The sequence below is a fragment of the Tyto alba genome, unplaced genomic scaffold (assembly GCF_018691265.1).
Source record: "Tyto alba isolate M040663 unplaced genomic scaffold, T.alba_DEE_v4.0 Super-Scaffold_3, whole genome shotgun sequence".
Classification (NCBI taxonomy): Eukaryota; Metazoa; Chordata; class Aves; order Strigiformes; family Tytonidae; genus Tyto; species Tyto alba.
This window is the reverse complement of record NW_024881304.1, coordinates 9,811,098-9,827,818: the sequence shown is the minus strand read 5'-3', so window position 1 is coordinate 9,827,818 and position 16,721 is coordinate 9,811,098. Positions and strand designations below refer to the sequence as shown.

Here is a 16,721-nt window from a genome sequence, read left to right as displayed (position 1 = left end):
TCAAGTTTCCTCTCACTTCTGTTACTGGATAGCTCAGAACTTTTTGGTTTAGAAACTGCACTTTGTTTTCCAAGCTAAAGATCTCACCGTGTCAAAGCAGATGACAGATTCATACCTCGATCCAGCAAGTGGGAAACAGAACCTGCACCTATTTGCATTACCTGAACAATTTTCACATCTATGACAGAAAGAAAAGTAACACAAACCTGGAAAACAGTTAAGCCATCTGCAGGAAATCAGCTGTTGCAGCCTTCAATTCACTAGTGAGAACTGACTGAAATCAAGTGTAAATTTTTAGTTAAAAAGAATGTCATTGCACCAGCCCAAAACTCAGATCTTGGATCTTAAAAGACTGGGTTTTCTCTTTTACTTTATATGCCATATGAAAATCCCCAGATGCAGGAGTACCCACAGCAATACCACCTCCTGATTTCATTCTTAATTCTCAAGGAGGCATAACGGAGACACGACTTACAATGACTGAGACTTGAGCAAACAACGCCCCCTCAAATCTTTGTCAAATACCAATGCAGAATATTCAAACACACAACCACTTGCATGGCCATATATGTCAAATCAAGTGTAAGATTTTTCAGTTGAGAAATATTTATAAATAATTCATTTAGGTGGCAAAGGAAAAGAATGGATTTTCGTTCTGGAAACAGCTTCAGACTTCATTTAAAGTTAAAAGGAAATTACAATAAAAATAAACTCTGTTCTTCACAGGCAGAGTTACTCTGCGTTACAGATTAACTACAAAGATACAAAGTCACTCAGCATGGCTGTGCCAAACCAGCTCAGTCCAGCAAGGATTACAGGTTCAGGCACAGCTCGGCACATGGTCCCAAAGCCTGCTCAGGATGGAAAGCTGCACAGATCATTTTGTCAGGCAAAGCAGCCTATGAGACACCAATAAGCCTGTAAGACCCTAAAATCCTCCACTGTTTCACCCAGCTCTGTGAAAAGCCAGTATTGCCTCTCTGTACTATTGTACATACACAGTAACAGGTGAAAATGTTCACCTGGCTTACCCAAAGCTTTGCTTATACCTCTTAACTCAGCTAGAAAATGCCCATCTCTGATATGGACGTTACTGATATTTCTCAAGGCCCACTACTTTAATAGAGTAATAAAACTGGGGTCACAGGCAAATCTACCCCAAAGCACAATTCTGGGTAGATTATTTTGCCCAGGGAGGTTGGGGCATTGAAGGGAGCTGGATGATGTATTATAGTGCTTGCTATCCTTGCCTTTAGAAACCTGTGCTAACCATTCCCTCAATATGACTACCTACTTTCCAGTAGTATTATCTGAATCATACTCCTCCAGATTTTTTTCTTTCCATCAAGACAGACGTGCAACAGTTCCAGTGACAATGGCTTGTGATAAAACTGTAATGCCAGTGTCACACACTCCTACTTCATACTACATTTCAGTCATGAGTTCAGAACAGACTGCATAATCAATTATAAATGTCACCTTTTATGATAATGTGGCCTTTTTCTTTGCAGGAAATCCAACTCTACGTGCAGACATCTTTTCTCCCAAATTTGTAAGTACAGGCAATATAATAAGCCCTTTAAAATTATGACAATTGGTTGACAACTATTTCCATATGTACATTTGTTTTCAAATACATTCACTAAATTCATATAGATTAATAAGCATCTAGTTTAAAGAGTTTATTTAAAAGGTCTTATTGGCAGAGTAAAACAATTTAGACAATGCATTACAGCAGAACACCCATTAAAGTGACACAGCCACAAATTAATTTTTTTTTTTCCACTACAGGAAGATTTGGCAAAGTATTTAAAATTACATCTCCCTAGGGGCAAATGAGAACTCTCATGATAAAAGAGCTAGAACAATAAATGGAAAGTAAATAATCACAGTCTTTTAGATTTATATCTTTCCAAACATATAAGGCAAGCATTACACGCAGACAATACTGCTTCAGCTAGATTTTAAAGGCAAACATAAAGCACTTTTAACTTATGATGCAATGCATTCCTACTTAATTATTACTACTAGGCAGGTTTTGTTCAGGGTTTGTTTTGTTGTTAACTCCTTCTGCAACACACAGTATCTAGCATGGAAACTGCCCCAAATTAACTGACAGGCCCTGCGCTGCCACAGCCATCCCACACATCGCAGGGGCATATAGCACTAGACAAATTATAATACACCAAAGGCTCCTCAGCATGCTTAAGAACCTGCTCCTGGGATCTATTATGGAAAGGCACTTCCTATCAAAGTAAGAGGCAAACTGCAGCGGGGGGGGAACTCCAGAAGAAATCCTCAGCCTGTATATCTTTACTTAAATCCTCCTCCTACTCAGGAGTAATTAAAACAAAAAACTTGTGCCAATACAGGACTGGGGTTAGAATTATCTCAGGCTCTTCTCCTACCTCTTCAGTATAATCAGATGAGCATGACATTTGCCTTTTTCTTTTTTCTTTTTTTTAATTAAAGCAACAGCAGTTTATCATTATATTTGCTCTGTGCTGTTGCCTGTTTAATTATATAGAGGCACAGCTTTTCCTTACTGCCTTTACCTACTAGTTATGCAAAGTGCTTTAGCTTATCCCTCCACTTTATGTGCTCACAAGTGGTTAGAGGGTCATTCACTCCCTCTTCACAGAAGGCAGGTGCTGGAGAAAAGTCATAATAAAGGCATGAGGCTAATTTGTTTCATAGAGTAAAACAGTGGCAAAAATAACCAAATGAAATGCTTCTAGATAGTCTAAATACACATTTGTGCATGCACTCCAATAATTCTACATAATTCCTAGACTATAATTTTTGATAATTTTAAATTCTACAATTTACAGATGACTTATCGTAAAAGCACTCTGGAGAGAAGATAGAGCACCCTGCAAGTAGTCTTTCTCCTGTACAGCTGGAGAAGCCAAGGGACAAGATTACCTGGTTTCACAGAAAGTATCTACTAACTGAATCACAACTAAGGCCCCTAGCACTTTTGGCTTCCATGTCTCTATTCAGAACAGTAGAGCCCAGTATACCATCAGACACTAGTGTGCTCTGGGCCTTGCAGTAAAAGGTAAGTCTGAATGAAAAGTAGAAACAACAAAAAGCTTTCCATCACGATAGAGGACTAATTAAAATTAAGCAAGCTTTCCATGTGGCAGTATCAAAGGAGTTCACAGCTCTCACATGGTAACAACCAAAGCCAAAATATTGCTCCTTTGATCTTAAACAGTAATTTACAATTTGCTATTTCTGTTTCCAACTCCCTTTAATACAGTTAAATAAAAATCTTAAAATGGTAGCAGGGTATTTTATTGTTAGACATTATTATTCCGTGTAGTGCAGTCTGAGAAATTCAAACGAAGCAAGCTTTATTCTTGCAAGTTAAGAAATCAGAAGACTGAAATGGATAAACATGCTGCTGACCTTGTTCAAGCCTTCTAAGAGAGCCTTACCGATGAGATAGTCATCCATAAAAAAGGTCTCCTGGAAAACATGATGCTACTACTATTTCAGAGCACCCAGATTCACAATTGTAGAAGTAAGCCTTCTGCTTTAATGATCTTCTGGTTTAGCCCATCACATAAATCTTACCAGATTTCTAAATGGTTACGTAAGGAAGGCAGATAAAACCAGAAATTAAGCACCAATAATGTTTATGTGCCTGATAAACACAGTGATACTTTATCTCAGTTAACAGCATGGAGAATGTTCATTTTACATTCAGTTTACATCAAAACACCACAAGTTCCAAGAAACTGCTCTAATATATACCTTCCAGAAAAATTGCATGTATCTTATAGGCTTTTAGTTGCAAATGATAGATAAGATAATCTAGCTAAGGACTAAAACAGAAAAAGTATTTTTCCAGTCTAGAAATAAGAAATTATTTTTCAGTTTCCAGACCAAGGCATTTTTTGGTTTTATACTTGCAATTCTGATATGTGGATTGCTGTATCTGCAATAAGGCACATAGTATTTTAAAAGAACTACCAGCACCTTGGAAAAAGTGCACTGAAGCACTTGTGTGTTACAGCAGAGCAGATATAGGTAATTTTCATTGCTAAATATCTTTCTGACATCTGTCATGACAGAGAATTGAAGGATGTCAAAGTGTTAAAGGTGTTTCTGAAATTAATGGTTTGGCAACTTCGATATGATTTTTAAAGATTCCTAGAGAACATCCAAATAAATTAAAAATCACATTACCCCTAATGGAATGAGTAATGTCTGTTTACCGGTAGTGATAGGGAACAATATAAAACTAGCATGGCTTTGACACAAATGGATTATGTGCAAAGCAACGATGTGGAAGCCTCCAGGTCCCTGTGCTTTGAAACAACTGCTCCCTGTCTTGGCAACACAGGGAGTGTGGAAACCTTCCATCCAATCCCTTCAATAAAAACCCAGCAGCTACCCCCATTTCTGGGCAGCTACTGAGCAGCTCAGATGCCCTGGTGATTGCTAGTAATGGGGAAGGCATAACTATTTGACTTGATGCAACTCATCTTCAGGATGAGTCAACTCTGGACTTTAGTGGCTCACTGAACAAAAGGATTTAATTTACAGGAAATACATAGCTGAAGTAGTCTGGCAAAAGACTAATATTAGGCAGAACTTCATCAGTTAGAACTTGTGTGCTTTATTGATAACCACTTAGTTCTGTGTTTTTCCATTACAGAAGATTAGTGAGTTTAAGAAGATTACGCTCCTTCCTATCCCAAATTTTGGAGGCGTGGGAAAAACATACATTCAGCCACGCTAATCCGAACCAGGTAAGTGCTTCAGGCAGCCAAATACCCATGCAGAAGCCATCTTCCAAAGTCAAGCTTTGATTTAAATCTCTCTTTAAATGAGAGCACTATAAAAGTGCTCACAGCAATTCCTAACTGTGGTTGCTTTAAACGCATTATATTCCCTGTAGCTAGTTTCTTAGCATGCTGACTAAAGCTTTGCATTATTTGGAGTACACACAGTCGCATCAAGATGTTCTGGTGTTAAAAATGACTGAGTGAAGTTTCTGAAAATACATGGGATATCCTTTCATATTTAAACCAGGTATGCTTAAACTTTTCTGATCTACATGAACAATTCCATCCATTTCACATTTAATGTGAAATAACAGCAACCTAAACTTGTCATCAATGTATCAATCAGTCTACGAGCACAACATCTATGACTTTGTCTAAAAGTTTATATAAAAAAAGGGATAAAGTGCTGCCTTGCATATTCACAAGAAAAACGCGAAGCACATCTAACTCTCAAGGTCACTCCATATATATACATCACAGCACCATATCTGCACTAAGTATAAAATTGCCTTTTTTAGCTGTATTGTAACATGCATTTTGAGATTTCCTCCAGTGTGTTTGCCTTCAGTTTCTTGTGCACAACAAACCATGTGGGCATATTTTCATTTGGGCTTAAATTCACATGTTAAACATCTTGGGTTCAATACAAAAGGAGGGGGGGAAACAATTCTCCTCTTTTCCATCTCACCACAAAAAAAAAGAAAATTAAATTCCAACCCATCAAAAAGAGAATTAAATTTTGTTTAAAAATCAGCTGAAGGCTAATACTATCATAAGTGCTTATGCATCTAAAGATATGGATTAGCTTTATGTAGGCTTTTTAAAGATCTTTCATGTAAAAGAATTAATGAAAGTTAGTCACCTGCACCTTTTGCCACCTGAATATTTTTGAAAAACCAGTCATTACTTCATTAATTTCTTAATAAATGTGCTTATTGTCCCAATTAATAAGGACTAATTTGAGTTAAAATATCTGACTTCAGATGAACAACTTGTAATCGCTATGCAACACTATAAGCATTAACAATTATTTAGAAAGAATAAATAAAAATTTAAAAAAAAAGAGGAAGACTGAATTAATTCTACTCCACTGTAGCACTTATATTTGCATTGAGTAGACTGGATCAGATTTGTCTGACCAGATATTGCATTGACCTAAGTTTTAAATAAGGATGCTCACCAAGTGTTGCATTTCTCTTTATGTCATAAAAAATCTAGCAATTACAAGCAGAATTATTCACAACAGTGTGAAATCCATGTAAATGTGAAGTCACGGCTGCTAAATTCCAAAAATAAGCATGTCATTATTCACTGAATGCCAATTACATGCCAAGAATTTTTAAATAATTCCCAGTATTGCAAACAGAGAAAACAAACTTTTTTTTTTTTTGGTTGTTGCTGTTTAATGAATAATGATTCAGGCACTTTCTTAGAGGAGAGCACCCACACAATTTATCACCACTTTCATCTGTCATCCCACACACTTGGCTTTTGCTCATATCAACATTTTTCAAAATGAACTATTTTCACTCTAGTTATGATATCAGTTTTTCAATCATTAGGGATATCAAAAAAATGATGAAAGCATCAGGTTGTTGAAATAGGAAAGCTGTTTGTGGCATTTGTAAAAACATGAATTTTTTAATTCAGAAGTCTCTTACAATTTATCATCTTCCTGAAAACCTTTCAGCAGAAGTTATTATGCCATCAGTTCTGTAAGATAATGAATAATCAATACAGAAATTCATTAAATAGCTGCAAAAAAAGAAACCAGGTCATGATTTTCAAGTCATCCTCTGACAATCAGATACTCTAGTAAGTAGAAAGTGAAGAGAACAGCACAGAGAAAGTTAGTCACTCAGTCTTCTTCCCTTCATGATTTGGACTGGTGAAGGTTTATCACTGAAGTAGCAGATAGTATTCTGCAAAAGAAAATACTCAAAACAGCTTCCCAAAAAAAAGTGTTCCTTCTTGAGTCATTGGTACTATTTAGATGTCCTAATTTAACAGGATCCCAAAACTATATTCTTTATCAATTAGTAACATGGTGCATTGCAATAATTAATATAAAAGCTTTCATAGAAAAAAAAAAAAAAAAAAAAAAAGCCGTCATTTTAAAAGGCTAAAAGCTACTAAAAAGGTTTTACTATGCATAATATTATCATGTCCTGACATCTCAACTTGCCAGGGTGCGAAGAAAATGTTGCATCTGACTAGAAAGCCCAGAGAGGTATCAGACTTTAACAACGTATCTGTTTTGTGAGATGACTGCTCATCTTTGGTAGGAGCCAGAAGAATTAAGAGTTCAAGGTGAAGTCCCCCATTGTCAAAATGGAGCAGAACCAGAGTTTGAAGAATCAACAGTCACACAGGGATTTTACGGAATTTCATCTTATGAGGAAAGAAGCCAGAAACTGTCAGAGGACATTGATTTAAACATTATTCAAATATAAAATTCTATACCTACATCCTCTAAAAATACCATGTGAAAAGTCTTGTATGAAGATGGATGAGAAAAAACAAAACAACCACCAACCACGCTGTCATATCAGATTGCTAAAGAGAAGTAAAAGAGAAAACGTTGGGTTTGGAATCAGTATTGTCAATGTTAATATTTGCTATATACAGGAAAACAGGATTCAGTAACATTTAAACAAAATTATCCTCTACATACATAAACATCATTCAGCAATTATATCTTAGGAGAAGGCTTAGCACCTGATTCCAGAGACAACTGATTTGATCCTTCTCACTTCACTGAGTCTGTGCTGAAAGCTGCCCTACCAAAGAGACTAACTGAAACAAGTCTTGTTCATTTGATTACTTTTGATATTAACATGAAAACTGTCACTGATCCTGACAGTCATGTTACTTTGCTGGTATAAAAATATTAAGGAAATAACTATCATATATTGCTTCCCTAGATTATATAACTCAATTATTCCCTTTATATAGTGGTGGAATATGAAAACTGTAATCTCATTCCTATCAGGAACACACAAGAGAGATAAATTATACCAGGTCACTCAGATAAACAGAAATAATTGGAGAAATACGACTAAAACCTTCTGTCACACATGTATGGGTATAATATTTTGTCAGATTTTTTTTCTATCCCACAAAGAAGTAAGCAAGTCTGCTGGAGAGTGGGAGTTCTGTGGAATGAATCAAAGGTATCTAGAAATGGCAATATAAAAATCTAGCAGAAAAACTTTACTTTTCTGAAACACGCTAAAATAAAAGAGGAGAAACTTTACCCAAATGAGACGGTAGTAGGCGTCACACTCTTCATTCCAAAATCACAATTAACTTTCATTCATTCACATACTGCCAAGAGCAAAATCCTCTTCAAAGTTACGTGTCAGTTGTTATAGTGGGACAAATATCAATGGTCTCTTCTCTCTAGTTTTGAAATAGCTTTGATATTATCACTTGAGAAAGGAGGTATCACTGATTGCTCCTACCTCCCTGCTCCCTGTTAGTCACTAACCAAGGGCTGAGATACTCACTGGTATTCTCTGCAGCCTATTCATTATAGAAAAGGAAGTGACTAACAAAATAGTTTGTCAGGAACCCCTATGCTTGGAGGATGATCTAGAAATGTAATCAAGGAAGTATGAATTTCAACACAGTCCAACTCTGGGGAGGAAGGAATCTGTATGGTTTTCAGGCCATCCAAACCAACCCTGGTCAGACTGAGTCAGCAAGCCATGTAAGATGAGTTACTCACACCAGCAGAAGGCTCAGACATGGCCAATTCACTTAAAGCAGCAGCAAGACTGTTCTACTGGGTAATTAGCACTGAAATTGCCCATGGCACTACTGTCTATGGCATCCTATAGCTAGGAGATTTTAAAGTTGGTGAGTTGGTTTATTGTTTTTTGTTGGCTTGCTTTTTTTTCCTTTTTAGTTTCTACACAGGGATAGCTTATGATTTTGTAAACAGAGGGTTATTTCAATCAAAGTTAGCCACCAGCTTATGTACAAATTAGAACTGACCAACACAACGCGCTTAGGGTTTCTGCACATACCATGGAACCTCAACATGTTACATGGCCAAACATGCTAGACAAATAATCTATTCATTAGATAAATTTCTGGGGGAACATCAAGCTCTCATCTCTTTTTCTCCTTCCTAGCATTTCCTGGAAAAAAACTGTTTATCTAAAGTAGCATAGGGAATGCTACTTTACCACACTGCACTTCTATAAATAATTCCATTAACACGATTAACCAAGTACCCTTTTTCCAAATGACCCTCCTGCACAGTCTATGGAGTTTCTCACTATCCCACCCACGGACCCCTGCTTTGCTGGCTGAATCTCTGACCAGCACACAAAGCCATATTTCTCTGGTCAAGAAGCAAACGGGATTCCCTGCAGAGCCTTTTTAGTTGTCGAATCATTTGGAAGAGTTTAATGCGAGGCAAGCCAACACTATCCCACCCCCTCAGGGAACACTTCAGCCTAGGAGATGAGTAAGTAGCACACGCTGCAGAAATGGGGAGCATAAGTGAGTAGAATGAATCCCCATGTTCCCAGTAATAGAGGGTGAGAAAGATGAAGTTAATATGTGAGAATGTGCTACTATGACTTACAGAATATGAAAGCAGTATCATCACTTTTGGTCAATGTTTTGAGAAATGTAAAAATAAAATCCATTCTTCTTCTGAACAAAAAGAATATAAACAAGGTATGTTTTAACACACAAGGTCAGCTTGACCTTTCTAATTGATTACTATTTCTTAAGTCCTGATTTCTTGACATACTTTACTGAGGTACTGCATAAGCTAGAAGTAAACTAATTTGCTCAAACTTTTCAAAAAGCACAAAAATAAACTTTCAGACCAATTCTTGCCATATGTCAGAAAACTCACAGTTTGAGTAAGTCTTAAAGAATGACAGTTAAATATTTACAATCATTAAAGAAATATTTCCCAGTACAGTCAAGAGCCCCAGGTTTAGATGTTCCATAACTAAAAATAAACACCTAAATGAAAATTCAGTAATCATTACAACAGGTTTTTTCTATGAGTTTATGTATTCTTAGAATTTGCATTAGTGCACCAAAGGAATCATGATTATCCTGTTATCTTTAGGCAGCTAATCACAACTGACCAGGAGTAAACAGTCCAAATTTAATATTGAGGATAAAGAGATTCTGTAACTGCTATGTGTAAGAGAGGGTCATAAACAATTGTTAGTCTCCAAGAACATGTTGAATTGTTTACCAGAACTATTATTAGTCTGTCCTAAACTGTATGTATAACGCAATTACTTTCTCTTCCTTTAGTTAGAAATGTATTTTTTCTAACTTTCATTCTTGATCTAATGAACAATGACAGCAACTCCACAATTCCCCAGACAGCCAAATGCTTAAAAGAATATCCTTGCTTGAATTTTAAGTATTTTCTTCAATATGTCCAATGTTAATTTTAAAATTATACTCCTATTTTGTTTTTCCAGAGTACTGTAAGTCTACAATTTTGTGCATTTAAATCTTGATACCAGAAAACAGTTTAGCTCTGCTCTTTACTCTCCTTACAAATATACACTGCACTGGAAACAGGATAATAGCCAGTGGGACTCACAAGGCTACTCCTCAACATGAAGTAGCAGAAAATTCTTCTGAATAGAAAACCAGAAAAGAAAAGAATACACTAAATGCAATTACAAAAAAAAAAAAAAAAAAAAAAAGTGTGTCAGCTTTTCTCTATGGTTTGTTCTGCTTTACTTACTTAGTTAAAAACAGATATATTCAGATATTACACTGAGTAATCCAAACTGCAATGTTAGTTTGTTATTTATTGTTATTTGTTGGTTTATACAGAAGTAAGAAATCTTATAAAAATTGCTGAATTAAAAAAGTTTCCTAAAACCTAACACATCTAACAAGGAAATCAAATCAATTTCAGAGCACCAAACGCAACAAATTAGTCACTAATTTTATGCAGGGCATTATAAAACACAGTTGCCTATACAGCAGGGGGCTGAATTCAATAACCTAGGAGAACCCTGCCGGTCTTGTTCCTGTTTGGGTAACTTCTTGACAGGCACAGCAGGTATGGAGTGCAAAAACCCCAACCAACCAAACAACCCCTTCCCCAACTCAGTAGGTTTCTGTAACTTTTCCTGCCAAGAAAAGGAAAATGGGGTCTCCTTGTATATGCATGGATGCTGTTTGCAGCTCTTTTGCATTTCAACAAATTCCACACTGATCATGACCTGTACAGTGTACGTATAAAAAAAATATTTTTTCTCCACTTTCTAATTGTGAAAAGTATTTAACACACAGTAGTAAAATATACATGTTCTGTTAATGTTTATCTCCATCAGAATTCTAACATGTACTTTAAACTCTCAATTATTCTAGCTCTTCTTGGAGCAGTAGTGTTATTGAGCATCTAAACAGTCCTCCTTAATCTAATTGCCTAAGTTAGCAATTCAATTTTACATTTGCTCTTTAGTTGTTCACATTAACCTTTAGACTCCTTCAATGAAAGAACCTGTTTTTAACTAAGAGTAGCTCAGTACCAGTATTACATTTCAGTACTGGAGATCCAAAAAGATTACAACTACCCTTTGGTTAAGGTTCAACTTTTAACCTCAAGAGTAATTCATCCTTTATTTAAATTTAAAATGGAGATGTATTCACTTCTCATTTGTAAGATTTTACTCCATCAGCAGTCTCCAGGATGGATTAGTTTAATTAGCAGAAAAATTAAAATGTCTTGGGACTCTCCAAATTAAGATACTCTGCAATGTATGACTTCCAGTATTTACTACCAGAATATCTAAATCTATAATTCAAAATACAGTTTTGTGTTGCTGAAATTTCTCATGTAGTAATATACCAAAACTACCAGCACTGTTGACTGTTGATTATGAAGTTCTCATTATACTCAGAACTACTTATATGTATTGGCATAAATACACAGCCATACCCTTAGTCATATCCAAGTAAACAGTAAAGCAATGGAACTACATGGGTATAACGACATTTTGCATATGAAATTAAACATGTATTTATCTCATATTTGTATATACCATATATACATTATCAACAATGACCCACCATATCTATCATACCAAAGAACGTGACAGATTATGCATACAAGTTACAAAAAGAGTAGACTTTAACTGAAAACTAGAGAGAAAACACAGAACACATTGGCATTTTTATGAAGACATATTTCAAATCAGAATCATAGTGACTTTTTAGACCAGCTAAATGTTACAATTAAATATTTGAATAAAAAAAAGTAACATATGCAAAACAATCTACACTGCACCTCGAATAAAAAAAAAAAAAAATGTATCTTCTCATCTACGTGTAACATTTTGTTCACATGGTACTGTTCAAGAACAACTTTAAAAATAATTTGTTGGGAATAACAGCTACATATTAAAGCATTTGATATTGGTTAAGATAGAAAACAAACAAAGAAGTATAATTTGCATCTCCAGAACAAGTGAACAGCTACAAATCCAACAACTTTAAATACCAGTTGCACAACCAAGGGGCTGAAACAACACAAAGGTGGGACACCTCCCACTCCACATATTTCTGTATTCGAACCAGAGATAAAATTCTTAGCACCATGGAAGATTGGGAGATATGTTCCAGCAGAAAGAAGCTGCCACTTTCTCGATTGCAAAGCAAGCCTTTGCCATAGTTATTACATTGCATAAAAGTTCTGGGAAGTTTTTCTGGACAGAATTATTACAGCTGCTGAAGTTGCTTCAAAAACTTTTGACCACCCACAGGACTCTTCTAAACTACTCTCAATGTATCACCCAGTGGTTTCTACTGTGAATTAAGAAAAAATTCTCATTATTTCAAATGAAAATACTCCAAGAAGCATGAGAAATAAAGCTGTAATGAAGAGTACGGTAATTTTTAATGTAACTCCTTCAGTCAAATGCACATTTCAAAACTTTTTCAGAAATATTACATTCTTAAAAGAAAATCATACCTGATACTCTTCTGTTGTATCGGTTAACAACTGGAGCTGCAAAACAAACAAATCAAAATTACAAATGTTATTTATTATTACAAACTCAAAGCCATCATCTAGAATAATCAGGATACATTTTTACTGCACAAATCTCTTACAAATCTCTTAAAACAAACAAAAAAAAAAACCCAAACCAAAAAAAACACACACAAAAAAAAAAACACAGGAAAAAAAAAAAAAAAAAAAAAAAAAAAAACAAAAAACCCACACTTCAATATAAAGCTTTCATCCACCCACTTGCCAGCAAGTGCTTATTCAAAGTTAAAACTTGATATTCCAGACGGCCATTGCATGCTAAGATGAGAGGCAAGCAGTTTTGGGGTTTTTTCATCCAGTTCTGAAAAAAATATACCTCTCAACATTATTACAAAACATTCAAGCACTTTAAGTTAGCTATACCTACGTAACACGAACCAAAACCTGACGGAACTTAGTAGCTAAGTTCTATATTCCTACACAACACAAACCACGTAACTCTTCAGGCAGTGCTCCCATACTAACTCCAATTATCTATCCTTGACCAAGGCTATCTTCCATAATGACACACATTTTTAAATTGAAAAATTCCGAGATGGAGGATCCATTGCTTCATTGTTCATGTTGTTAGGTATACAAGGTATATAAGTTTTGCCTCTAATTTGGGATGAACTTCCTGACTTTCACTATTCACATACATTTTGACATCAAACCAACTTTTAGTAAACAGTATTCCTTCCCCCTTTCACTGTATCCAAGTTACTGTCTTTGTGAGTTGCTTCAGTTGCAACACAACCACCAACTTCACCCAGAACAAAACCAAAATACTGTGCTCCCCTTCACCACTAACCACCAAAGTAATTTTATTACAAATGCTTCATGCTTTCGCATTCCTCTTCCCCTCAACTGATAATTATACTTTTCCTGATATATCCAGTGACCTTTCTATGCCATTCTTTAAACATTTAAGAATTAGATGAGCCTTTATACCACATCAAAGCATGTGTACCACAGAGGCAGGTTTATTAAATACACGCTACTAAAATCTTAATGATGACATTGTTTCTTAGAAGTTAGAAACTTTTGAGTATCTCAGCACCACCAGAATATGAAGAATGATGCTTTCTTAGCAAATACACAAGAACTCAACTCCTTTTGAACATTTACAACCACCCTATGTCTATATTAAAACACGTAACTGAGAACAATACCAGAAAAACAAGTCCAAAATTACCGTGTATTCTTTTATAGTGATAAAGGAAATTAGAAGAAAGAAGGGGTTGGGGGGGGGAAATAATCAGGCAAACTCCATAGTTTTCAGCCAAATCTATCGACAAGGTGACAATGCTCAGATTAAGAAAAAGCTAAGTATTAAAAGCAAGATTATCCTGAAAAGTTTAAATAGAGACCTAAACTTCTGTAACACAGCATAATCCTTATAAACATAACACTGACACGGTGTTTCATACATCAAGCTTCGATAGGGTCAAAAACACTGAATGGTAAACCTGAGATTTCAAGAAACTTCATTTTCAAACCTTTAAGCAGTTTTTGACAGCAGCAAGCCTTCCTGCAGATAGGGGCAGCATAAATTTCACTTGTCAAGAGACACCATGGATGCAAGAAATTTGTATCACCTTAAGGGGGTAAGACAGACATCTGGAACAGACATCCATTCTGGTTTATTAAAACTCATGCAACTTCCTGAACTGGAAATGTTCATACATTTTGCACTGTTCTTAACTCTTCCATGGGGGCCTGCCTGTGGCCATCGGTGGTGACAGAATACTGCTCTAGACATTAATTTGCTCTGAAACAGTACATTCATTCTTAGCTCTAGTTTATTAAGTTAGTTTAACTGAGTAACTACTCAAAGTCGGCAAGCGGATTTGGACCTTAAGAAACAGGAAAACTCACTACTTATCTAGAGACACACAAATGCCTACCAGTTCTAAGATACTGAAGAACAAGAGGACCAGAACCAACTAGTTCTGTTCCTGCTACAAAGTGATTTATTACAAGAAAAATACTAAATTAGAAACATAATTTGATAAGTCTAGAGTAAAAGCACCTCATCCAGGTCATAAAAATTTCAATCAAATGCTTAACTAGTCTCATATACAGATTCAGATACTTTTAATCAACACTAAGTAAATACATTATTTCAGGCACTGTCTTGCACATGCAGACTTTCTTCTCCACCTTTTGACTATTACACCCATTTCTTACTCATGTTTAAGAACAACATTTTAACATCTTTGAACAGAATTAATATACTACAGTAAACTTTGACATACTTTGGGTACCACAGAAAAATATCCACTTTTCAAAGATTATGGCTTGTTTTAGAATCTTGATTATTTTATCCCATAGCAGGATTCAGTGTCATCATAACATTATCAAGTTTTCCACAGTGCTAAAAACAAGAAAAAAAACATAACCTTTTAAGGGCAGTTAAGAGAGCACTATTATTCTGCCCCCACAAAGCTTTTAAGATTAAAATGATAGTTTGCTTTTCTTACACCAGTGACAGTTTTAACATGTATAAAATTTCAGGTTCACTTTATATGTTGTCAGAAGATGACTATTTAAATGCTAAAAAGATAAAATCTAACATTTCCTACTACAGAAGATTAGCATTTTCTTTTGTTCTGGCTTACCAAAGAAAAGCTCTCTTTGTTTATGATTTTCAGTACTGCATAGACAGTATAGCCACTCCTGTGGCATCCTTGTGTTTTGTAATTAGAAGTACATGGAGAAAAGCCTTGCATCAAGGACTGCTGAGAGAACAACTGAAGGACCTACATACACCTAGATTAGTCTGTGGACAGATTCCAAAAAATTAAGGTCGGAAGGGAATACATTTACAGTTAACCCAGCCTATTTCCTAGACTGAACACTGAAGGGCATCTAATTTAAAGCAATAGTGACAGATGCACTAATAGTAACCTCTTACTCTACCACAGCCATTAGAGCAAAACTCTGCCTACACTGTAACAAGAACAAAAGTGAATCCAGCACACCAGCCTGGTATCACTCAGTAGAGCTGGTATTTTCAATGATAAAAAGAAATTGCTGCTTTGAAACTGGAAACTTTTTTTTTTTTTGTACCTCCATTTAGGATTCCCCTCCTGCACACTAATGGGCCATGTCTCAGGTCAGTTATACAATAATTGCAGAAATTATAATGAGATTAAAAGATTTTGCATTGCAAACTCTCCATTATGTCAAAACCTCAGGTGCAGTAGTATGCAAGTTCAAAACGTCTCGTACCTTTGGCATAGTCCCTGCTTTTACTTGGCTCATGGGAGCCAACAACCAGTAATTGGGTAAACACAACAAAAACTGAGGTAAATTAAACCATTGTACCAGAAGAGACCAAAACAGCCCAATTTCCTCCCTGGCAGCCAAAGGCAAGTGACACCAGCAGTGGAAAGGCAGACGATGTTGTGCATTCCACGGTTTTGCCAGAACTGACTCAGGACAGCAATCCTACTCCACTGTTCATCAGAAATATCTGCTGAACATATGTGTATTTTCCACACTGTCCTGAGGCAAAGACTGAATTAAGCACTACATAGGAACACTTAACAGGCGCTGTTTCAGATGGAAAAAAGTTACATGTTTCTGGCTGTAAGATTCTTTTTTATTCACAATTGCAGTTTCTAGAACCAGTCAGTTCTCTAACCGAAATCAAGTACTTTTTAATAAGTAGTTATCAACTCAATGTCAGTATCACTTAACCTCAGTCACCATTCTCCCTTTCCTGCACTGGGAAAAAACAAAAAAGTAAAAACAGACAGACAAACAAAAAACTACTACCAAAATAGTGGGCATTCATTCATACATATATGAATGCCACAAACATATCATAAGCACTCAAAGAAGAAACAATGCCATAAAGCCGCTCCGCTTCCCAATTTCAAAAA

The 16,721-nt window shown here is 35.8% G+C and overlaps 1 protein-coding gene across 1 annotated transcript in view; it reads right to left on the bottom strand.

Annotated features, from left to right (window-relative positions):
* The window catches only part of PRKAR2A (protein kinase cAMP-dependent type II regulatory subunit alpha), a 66,910-nt gene that overhangs the window by 28,948 nt on the left and 21,241 nt on the right, over nt 1-16,721 (bottom strand). Inside the window, exon 2 of the mRNA XM_033009303.2 lies at nt 12,775-12,810. Within this exon, the coding sequence (XP_032865194.2) occupies nt 12,775-12,810 (36 nt within the window). The remainder of the gene's footprint in view (nt 1-12,774; nt 12,811-16,721) is intronic.